Source organism: Brassica oleracea, chromosome C4, assembly GCF_000695525.1.
Source record: "Brassica oleracea var. oleracea cultivar TO1000 chromosome C4, BOL, whole genome shotgun sequence".
Lineage (NCBI taxonomy): Eukaryota > Viridiplantae > Streptophyta > Magnoliopsida > Brassicales > Brassicaceae > Brassica > Brassica oleracea.
The window spans coordinates 39,860,993-39,872,324 of NC_027751.1; the positions used below are offsets into that span (position 1 = coordinate 39,860,993).

The 11,332-nt window shown below is 33.2% G+C and overlaps 1 protein-coding gene and 1 pseudogene across 1 annotated transcript; one reads left to right on the forward strand and one right to left on the reverse strand.

Annotated features, from left to right (window-relative positions):
- Positions 1–296: 296 nt before the first annotated feature.
- LOC106338879 lies at positions 297–1,021 on the reverse strand (annotated as a pseudogene).
- A 6,277-nt stretch (positions 1,022–7,298) lies between these two features.
- On the forward strand, positions 7,299–9,184 carry LOC106341666. The gene is made up of 7 exons (XM_013780372.1): positions 7,299–7,422; positions 7,824–8,062; positions 8,164–8,367; positions 8,445–8,537; positions 8,622–8,723; positions 8,798–9,091; positions 9,173–9,184. Exons 1-7 carry the CDS (start codon positions 7,299–7,301, stop codon positions 9,182–9,184), a joined length of 1,068 nt encoding a protein of 355 aa, XP_013635826.1.
- The last annotated feature ends 2,148 nt before the right edge of the window (positions 9,185–11,332 follow it).

The following is an 11,332-nucleotide window of genomic DNA, read 5'->3' on the forward strand; positions in this document are numbered from 1 at the left end:
ATGTACCAATGTTGACTTGGTTCTGCTAGGGTCATGATGTTGAACGCTTCAGCAAAGTCGCGTGTTGGCTGAAAGTTGTTGTTGACCATATGGGCTTCCTGTTGCATCTGGCCAGAAGGGCGTTGTTGGATCATGCCTTGAGCAGGCAGAGCAGACTGGTATGTCATCCATGAAGGCATTTGAGGCTGGTTCCAATTGTTGTATGGCGTCTGCCAGTACTGTTGCGGCATGTTCCAGGGCATGTATTGAGGACGATAGTTGTTGTAGTTGTTACGTCCTCTGCCTTTGTAACCCCGTCAGTTGCCGCGATTGTTGTTCTTTTGTTGTTGACGTTGCTGATTGTCCGACTTTGGGTCACGCTGAGTGGTAAGGAGAGTTGTTGACGACGATGGCGTGTCTGTGTGAACAACAGCTGTCTTGGTGTGCTTCTTGAGGCGGGTTTCTTCAAGCTCAAGCATGTTGCGAGCTTCCTCGAAGCTTGGGTATGGCTTTTGATGTTTAATCACGTTTATGATGTGATCAAACTTTTCATTTAGGCCATTAAGCATAAACATCACAAGTGTTTTATCACACTCACTGGCGCTTCAACATTTTCCAGAAGATCGACTGTAGATTTCAGACCATGAGAATAGTCACGAATGGACTGATCACCTATCTCCATTGTTCGGAGATCGTTGTCAAGTTGGATCGCCCGAGACTCTTTGTTGTTTCTGAACTGATTCTCGATCCTTAGCCATATATCTCTGGCGGTTCCACCTGTCTTGAAGGAGGACTTGAAGAGGGGAGGAGCTAATGTCCCATAGATCCACAGCTTCACAAGTCCGTCACGCTTGAACCAGATAGCGTCGGTATCATCAGTTGGGAGGGATGATCCATCGACGTGTCCAAGCAGATCGAACGTTAGACAGTGCGTCAAAAACAGCTCTCTCCAAGCATCATAGTTAAAGACATCCAAATCAAGCACTAAAGGGATGTGCGTTTTGATGTTTGTTACTCCAAAGGCTCGCTCAATTGTTGCCATGACTGACAGAGAGAAGACGAGACGATTGAGAGATAACAAGAGAAAAAGAAATCGAACGGATGAGAAAGGATCATGATGAGCCTTGCTCTGATACCATGAAAGTTCAAATGTTTCTATTGATTTGAACAGAGCCTTTACAAGAGTATATATTGACTAGCTTGTTACAAGATCACGGACTATTCGTAGATAATAGGAGCTGTTAAAAACTGATTGAGAATATCTGAGGGGATATTCTTTTAAGCAGTTCAAGCAGGACAGATCAAGCAGATCAAGCAGGACAAGTGCAGATCAAGCGGGACAAGTGCAGATCAAGCGGATCATGCATGAGAAAAGCAGATCAAACCGATCAAATAATTTATTATAGCTTATGAATGACAAAATCAGTTCAAAACTATAGATCATATATTAAAACAATAAAAATTACACCTAGATATCTAAACAAATATCTTAGATGTTATAGGATTGACCGAAATGCCTGTAAATCTTTTATAAGATACTTATACTTCTTTTATTTTCTTTTTAGGTGATAAAAATGTTCTTGAGAGAACCGGTAGGTTACACTAATATTGAACTTTTGGTTAAATTTACCACCGGGAAACTCTCTACCAGTGGGTGTAAGATATTTAAAACGGTAATTAGTCATAAAAATTATTTGATCGTACAACTCAATAAATACACGTTCTCGGTTAAGATTTCATTTAAAATTGTATTCCATCAATAGATTTACAAAATTACAATCATTTACCTACATATTAACTATTTTAAAACATAAAAAAATATTAACTACTTACCCTCACTACAAAAAAAGATGTGAATTGTATCACTTAAATTGTATCACAAAATTAAATGATACAGTTTTCAATCATTTATTTGTAAATGATACAAAATATAGATAATTTAGTATCAGTTATAACAACTGATGTCATTTTTAACAAATTTAACATCACTTTGACTAACTGATATAATTCATCTTGATTAGCGTCACTTTAATAAAACTGATGCTAAATTATTAAGTTATATCATTTATATAATTGATGTAAATTTATTCTGGATTAAAATCATTTATGCAAATGTTACAAATTTTACATCAATTAAAAAGTGATTCTAATTATATATATTTTTTCGAAGAAATAATTATTAGTATTAACTTCAATTATAAGAAAATGATGTAACTATCTCTTTCTTTTACATCAATTAAATATAAATGATACAATTTTATCCTAATTTGTATCAGTTAAAATATTTGATATTAAAAAACTAATTTTCATCACATATTTAAATATGGATACATTACTTTTTATCATAATTATATTTTATGTTGATATATTTTGATAAATATTTTATAGTAGAAAGATAATAAGAGATTTAAGTTGATATTTATCTTTAAGAAAGTATAGAATATAAAAAAAATAATAAAAAAAAAAATTTGGCGTTCCCTGATGATAATCAGAAAAAGTTTGCTTCAGTTACGTTAATGTCGTTAATTCACGATCACACAGCGTCATCACCTTCCATTAGCTTTTGAAAAAGAGTTTGAATAACAAAAGAAAGTAAGTTTCTTGTAAATTTAATCAATCCTGTTTTTTTTTCTTCTTAACAATTAAACCTCATCTAAATATATATCTCTTTCTCTCGCAAAGATTGTTTTGTCTTTTGGTTTCAAAACTCAATAGTGAGCATCTCAGAAAATCAGACGTTGCATACAATTGAGGTAATTTATTTATACTGTTCTCCCATTACTTACTGATATGAAGTTTGTTGGGTTTTGAAGTTCAATTGTTTGTCGTGAATTTCTAAAAGTCTACTAATTGTGAAAGTCTGTTTTTTTTTAGGTTCTAATGGATAAATCATGGATAAACAAACCACGTTTATCGCAAGATTACAGATTAGGAGTGAAAAATTTCTTGGATTTTGCATTTGGTAAATCTAATGCACCCATGGTAAAATGTCCATGTACTCTTTGTTCTCTAGCCAAATCTAAGACAAGGGAAGATATAGAAGGTGATTTAATTTGTCATGGCTTTTTAAGTTCTTACACAAGTTGGATAGTACACGGAGAAGATATGTGTGTCACAGGAAATGCAAGAGTACCTTCTGATAGTGCTCATGTTGAACTAGATTCAACTTTCAACCTCTTGGATGATATTTTTCCAGATATTAGTGCAAATATGAATGAGGAACATGAAGAAGGGTTGTCTGGCAACCTATGGACACTGATAGACCATCAGCTTCAAGTGGAAATTCTAAAAAAGGAGAAGGTTTTGATGAGATGTTTGCTGATTACAATCAAGAACTATATCCTGGATGCGATAAATTCACGAAGTTGTCCTTTATACTGAAGTTATACCATATAAAATGTATGTGTGGGATTAGTGACAAGGGGATATCCATGGTGCTTGATTTGATGAAAGAAGCATTTTCACATGCCAAATTGCCAGATTCATTTAATGACATGAAAAAGGTTATTCGCAAATTAGGAATGACTTATGAGTCAATTCATGCATGTCCAAACGATTGTATGTTATGTTGGGAATATGATGCAGAAAGGGAAGTTTGTAAAGTCTGTGAGGCCTCTCGTTGGAAAGATACAAAGAGCACAGAAGTATCTAGATCAGGAAAAAAGAAGAAGAGATCTCCTGCAAAAGTTTTGCGTTACTTTCCCCTGAAGCCACGGTTACAGCGTTTATTTATGTCATCAAAAACTGCTGCCCACATGAGATGGCATGGATCTGCTACTAACAATGATGGTAAACTACGACATCCAAGAGACGGAAGGGCTTGGAAGGAGTTTGATAAGAAATATCCTGACTTTGCATCTGATCCAAGAAATGTCAGACTAGGGTTGGCGACTGATGGTTTTAACCCATTTGGTACAATGAGTAGTAGTTATAGCATCCGACCAGTGATATTATTTCGTTATAACTTTCCACCGTGGATGTCAATGAAGCAGACGTCAATGATTCTCTCGATGGTTATCCCCGGAAAACACATGCCTGGTAATGATATTGATGTTTACTTGCAGCCACTTATCAAAGATCTGAAGGAGCTATGGTCTGATGGTATTGAAATGCTAGATGCTTCCACAAAACAAACATTTGACATGCGAGCAGCCATCATGTGGACAATAAGCGATTTTCCGGGTTTAGGAAATTTGTCGGGTTGGAATATGTATACAGCATCAGCTTGCCCAACCTGTAACTTTGATGGAATCGGACAACGTTTACGACATGGAAAAAAAATTGTTTTATTGGTCATCGTCTTTTTCTTCCTCTAGATCATGGCTTTCGGCAGAATCAAGCAGATTTTGATGGAAAATTAGAAACCAGATCCCCACCAGCCACATTGACAGGTTCCACAATTATTCATCAATTAGAGCAAGTTAATGTTACTCTTGGTAAAAAAGATAAGTCTGTGGTAGTTGGAAGAAAGAGAGAAAGAAGTGATGCCGGAAGATCTAGTACTCAGCAGTGGAAGAAAAAAAGCATATTTTTTTAGCTGCCTTATTGGGAATTTACAATGCTGCGACATAACTTGGATGTCATGCATATAGAGAAGAATGTGTTTGATAATTTAGTCTACACATTGTTGGATGACAAAACAAAATCGAAAGATAATCTGAACGCCAGAAAAGATCTTCGTGAGCTAAATATACGTTCTTACTTGTGGCCTGATGATAATGAGAAATATCAAGCTGCATGTTTTTCTCTTAACAATCATGGGAACGACATTTTCTTAAGTGTCTTAAATAATGTTAAATTGCCAGATGGTTATGCTTCTAACTTGTCAAGTTGTGTTGATGCTAACAGTCGAAAGCTATCAGGTTTAAAAGGCCACGACTGTCACGTGATAATGAGAGATTTATTATCAGTCGCAATTCGGAATCTGCTCCCTACAGATGTGTCATCAGCCATTGTCGAGCTTTGCCAAATTTTTAGAGATATATCTGCAAAAGTTCTTGATATAGATGAGCTTGATAAATTACAAGATCGTACTGTTATGACTTTATGTCGTCTGGAGATGTTTTTTCCTCCATCGTTTTTCACAATGATGGTACATTTAATAGTACATCTGACAGAAGAAGCAAAACTTGGTGGACCAGTTCCGTTTCGTTGGATGTATCCGATTGAGAGGTGCGTTGTTTTTATTATGTATATGTCTGTATATGTATATACACAAAACTGGAAACTTACATGATTAAGTTATTTACAGGACTCTAGGATACTTCAAATCATATGTTCGAAATCGCGCCAAGCCTGAAGGTTCTATAAGTGAGCAATATTTAGCTGATGAGTGTATAACATTTTGCTCAATGTATCTAAATGATATAGAGACACGATTTAATCGGATTGGACGCGTTGATGATCAACCTCCAGTTGAGATTAGTATAAGAACAAATTCAGAACTTCCACATATTTTTCCAAACCATGGAAGATTTGTTGGAGCAGGTCAAGTTTATACTCTTAATCATGTAGAGAGGCAGCAAGCACATCGACATATATTAGTCAACTGTCAACTACTTGATCACTTAAGAGAGTAAGGTTCTATTATTATTTTAGTTATTTTTTCTTGACGTCCTAATGTACATGTTTTTTAATTGTTTGTATAGGAAATACAAAAATGAATTGTTAACAAAACAATCTCATCAGGGCAGAAGGAATCGTGCTATCGACATTGACCGAGAAGTTCATATTAATTTTTCAGAATGGATCAGACAGAAAGTACAGACTAATGAGATAGATGGGATAACTGATGATTTACGATGCTTGTCTATGGGTCCATCTGAAAAAGTTTTAAAGTACACAGCTTACAATGTCAATGGTTTCAAATTTCGGGCAACAGAAAGAGAAGCTAACCTGAAAACACAAAATAGTGGTGTGTATGTGGCTGCTGAGACTATGAGCTATGCTAGTTCTCGTGATTCAAACCCAAGAACAGGAACTGTTAATTACTTTGGAAATCTGATGGAAGTTATGGAGCTAAATTACTATGAAGTTTTCAAAGTTGTATTATTTAAGTGTAACTGGATGGACACTCGTACAGAACGAGGTTATAAGCAGGATGCGTCTGGTCATCATGTGGTAAACTTTTCACGTTTTTTACCCACTGAAGAAGAAGGGGATGAACCATATATATTAGCGTCTCAGGCAAAAATGGTTTATTATGTGAAAGATCCTTCTGAAGTAGAGTGGAATATTGCTATTCATGTTCAACCTCGAGATGTGTATGACATGGGTCATTCAAATGACGCATAGCCGTTGGAAGATGGTTTCGAACCTAGCATCTCTGTTTCTTCATGAGGAGATATTTAATTATTTATTTGGTTATCGGTTTTTAGAACGTTAAAGACTATTTTAATGATGAATTATTTTTACAAGTTGTTTTTTATGCTTTTGATCTCTTCCTTTTCTCCTGGTTTTCGTATCGTTTTTTTTAACATTATTCTCTTCCGTTGGTTTTGTTTTCTTTGTTTGTTTGTAACTTATTAATTAGGTGCAGAATATGATGGAAGTAATAGTGCCTAAATATTTATGTTGCATAGCATTCGATGGTCACTTCAATAAACACATGGTGGGCTTTGTTGTCAAATAATTCCATGAGCTCTCTATCTCTGATCTTCTTAAACATTCTACATCTCAAGTCACTGAAAAGGTATAACATAAAATATGAAATTTCTTTGTCAAACAGAAAATATATAGTTGTTGTAGGTGACAAAGGCTCTTGGGCATCCATGTGTCCTACTCTAGCTTGAGCTGTATGTCCATGTTAAATGCATACTCAAGTGTGTGTGTGTTTTCTGTGTGTGCGCTTGATATATATCATGAACGCGTCCAGGTGTCAAGCACGCCAAGTGAGCATATACGGTTAAGGAAATCTATATGCTGCCCCAGTATAATTTTGTGATCCTAACTAACTTAATTTTTATGCTTACGGATCAGCACACAAATGATAAGAAAACTCTAAAAATATATTTATTTAGTGAAAATTAAAATCCCGCTATCTTTTCATCTCAAGTGGGAATTGAAATAATTATATTTTATATAAACTGACCACCTCTATTAAAATTGTTCTAATTAGGGTTCCTAAATTCTAAATCCACGTTCTCTAGGGAAAACCTCCCGCAACCTATCTCTGCGAGTTAATATCAGTGAATTTCATTGGATCAAGGTGATGTATCTCTCTAACTCTATTGTTTTGGTATTGTATTGTATTCTTCACTTTAAATAATGAGAAGGAGATCGTTGATTCATAGATTTGTTGATTTCAATTATTTTAGATCATGGATTACATGGACTCAGAAACACAAGAACCAGATGATTTACCATATCTGGAAACAGAGTACGATATGCCTCCTCCACTTGCCGCCGAATGCAAAAGTTTCAAATGGAAAATAGAAGTTATAGGTAATATAACTAAAAACTATTTCTTTCATTTACTTGAAATTTATTTTCTTAAAACTGTTTATTTTCTTAAAACTGTTATGTTATTTAGTCATCAAATATTTTTAATGTGTAGAGAAAGTTAAATTGAAATTCAGAGAACATATTATTCAACGTAGTCACTACGGCACCGTCATTTGTGTGGGCAAGGAAGATTCAGTTATAGTCAATTTATTTGCTATACCGTATTAACTTAGTTTATCAAGAGAGCTAATGTTTTATTCTTGCACAATGTCTTGTCTAGATAATCAGATTTTTTTGTTGCAATGCTAGAATTATTTATATATGCTCCGTTCATAAAAAATAGATACTTCATGTTAATTTAGCCTATTATATAACACTCATATTTTGTTTTTATTAACAAGACACTGCTGGGAAAATTGAAGGCAAAATGATAACATCTAAAGAAGTTTGGAAAATTCAAAATAGCAAAGTGATTGTTCATTTTGACGAAGTTAGTGGCCAGCCAATCGGAGAATCGGGAGGTCTACTAGGGTCATGGTTAGGTCAACTAAGCAATGATGTGAATTTGTTACCTATTAACTACAGTGACTGGAGAATGGTTAATCCTCACATAAAAACTAAAGTCTGGGAAGTAATACAGGTAATACATAACATTTAATCTCTTTATAAATTTTTAACTTTGAGATGTAAGATAATATATTCGTATGATGAACATGGTTTGGTTTGTTTTTATTATTTCAGTCCAAATTCTGGTTTGATGATCCACCGATGAGAAAAGTGTTTGTGATGAGTGCATTAGGTAGCAGATGCAAAGATGTCAAACTACGTCTTTGGAAAGAATACAAGCGAGACAGTCTAAGTGAGACATTGCTCAATCGATCAGAAAATGTTTCTGAAAATCAATGGGGTCATTTCGTTCACATGAGATTCACTGAAAAGTGGAAGGTACAGTTTTATTTGTTAGATATTTATACATAGTTCTATATCAAATACAAGCAATATTTTTGTATGTGAGATTACAGAAAATGCAAGAGAGGAATACAGAAAGCCAAAAGAAAAATATCATGCCTCATGTATGTGGAAGGAAAAGTTTTTCAAGGAAAAGAAATGATATTGTAAGTAATGTAAAGTTAGTTTATTATATTGATATAAACTACTTTACTATACTAATATTATATATATTTATGCATGTTACAAAGACAATCAAGACTGGAAAACGACCATGTCGAGCAGAGTTTTTTATCGAGACTCGTACAAAACCTAATGGAAGCTTTGTATGTGAAGAAGCAAAAACACGGGCGGTTAGTTTCAGTCAATATTATCATAGGTTTGCATGTTAATTCTACTTGATATTTATTCTTCATCTGTGGTTTAGGAAAAACTTACGACGTTGTTGGGCCAAAAGTCACATGTGACAAACAATGATATTGCTAGTTTGGATGATGAATATGCACAAGTTTTTGGCCCAGAGCGTCCAGGACGAGTACGGTGTGTTGGTCGTGGACCTACACCTTCAAAATTAGTGAACCATTCACCTGTTACGAGACAAGAGATAGAGAATTCAGAAATGGTTATTGACCTGAAGTCACAAGTCACAGAATTATCAGATCAAGTCAAGGTAATGACTACATTCATCCAACAAGTAATTGGTACTTCAACTGGTGAACATGTAATAATATATTTTATAAGTTAATTTTATTTTTATACTTTTGATATATGTAAACTAATATATGCTGAACTAATTATTTAGGCAAGAGTATGAGCTTCAAGTTTTGCTGTAGCTTTTGCTAACATACCAAACCCAGCTTTTGCCAACGTACCATCTCCACCAAATCCAAATCAGGTAAACTATAATTAATTTTAGTTTTATAATCAATAATTATTCAAAATATTAACTGATTTGTTGTATAATTCTATTTCAGGAACGGAGTGATGATTCTGTCAGAGACTAAGACTCAGACGTTGGAAGCAATGGCACTGATCTTCATCAACATTAGTTTAATAATATTTTCAGTAACTTTCAATTTATTTTATTTTTATGAATTTGCATGATGGATTAGTTGATTTGATTTCTAATACTTTATTTATTATCTAAATCAGGTTTTATTCATTTAATTAATTTTCCTGCATTTTTATATATATTTTAAATTTAATAACAAAACAAAAATTCGTTTATATTAATATTAATATAAATCATAAATATGTAAATAAAAATAATATTTGTATCATTTCTATATAAGTGAAATATATTATAATCATTTATGAAAACTGATATAGATTTAGCATCAATTATATACAAATGATGATAGAAATTTAAATCACTAAATTGTAAATGATACAATTATAAAAATCACTTCTTAAAACTGATATAAATTTAACATCAATACGTAAAATGATAATAATAGTTTAAATCACTTGCTTTAAATGATATAATTATTAAAATCACTTTAAAAAAATGATTTAAGGTTAACATCAATTGTTTAAACTGATATATTATATAAAATCGCTTGTTATAAATGATACAATTACTAATATCATTTCTAAGAATTGATGTTACTGTTACATCAGTTTATAATAAATGATTTAACAATTCAAATCAGTTTCTCTGATTGACACTAATACTAAAATCATTTCGCATAACTGATCTTAAAGTTAACATCATTTTCTTACAAATGACACATTTTAAAATCATTTAAAATAATTGATGTAAATATATAATTTTATTGCATCAGTTTTGATTAAAATGATGTAAATTATTTGCATCACCACTTTCAGATTCATTTATTTAACTGATGTAAAAGTTTCTTACATCATTTATAACTAATGCAAATATATAAAATAAATGATGTAAACTAGTCTTTTTTTTGTAGTGCCTGTTGATATTTATGGAGGAAGATTTATATCTTTTTCCCTTGAAAATGTTGTGTTTTGTCGGTGATTGAACGTCATGCTTATAATTTTAAAACAACATAAACCGTATTAGTGTAAACTATATAGTTTGAGCTAATCATTGTACATTATTTATAAAATCAGATAAATATATTTTAAAGTTAAATGTTTGTGACAAAATTATTTATTATCAAAAAGAAAAAAAAAGCAGATCAACACTAACAAATGTTAGCGGATGAGATCTGCATGCAGATCTCCCCACTACAAGAAAACATATTTTTTACTAGGGCAGTATTCGTCGTAAATTCGTCGTAAACAGGGTGTTACGACGAATTAACGTCGAAAGACGTTTCGTTGTTAAACGTCCGTCGTAACAGAGGTTTCGTCGTAAACGACTCGTTACGTTTACGACAAAATATATTCCTCGTAAAGCGCAGGGAAAGGATTCGTCGTAAACAACACGTAAACATTTGTCGTAAAGCCCACGTAAATACTTTCGTTGTAAATCACTCGTAAACATTTCGATGTAAAACCCTCGTAAATATTTCGATGTTAATCACTCGTAAACATTCGATGTAAACTCCATGTAATGTTTACGAGGAGTTTACATCGTTTCTTATTATATTATTATTAATTAGTATATAATAAATTTTAATTTATATTTAATATTCAGAATTTAAAATAATTTAAATTTTAAAACGAAATATGAAATTGGAAAACATATTTTAAAAAGTTATACAATAATTATTAAATTCATAATACAAACAGAAAGAAAAAAAACTACATATTCTCGAAGTAGTTGAGGGGGTTGCTCGGCTGTTGACGGGTTGGATCAGACTCTTGGGGATCTCGTGGTGGCATTCCAAGAGCGGCTCGTCTCTCACTCAACATTCTCTGCATAACCGAGTTTCCCACGGCCATCACGTCTAGCAAATCCTCAAGAGAGTCTAAACGAACCTGCTGGCTATCCATTCGAGCCTTCATCTGAGCAGTCTCTTCATCCCGTCTCGAAGTGTATGAC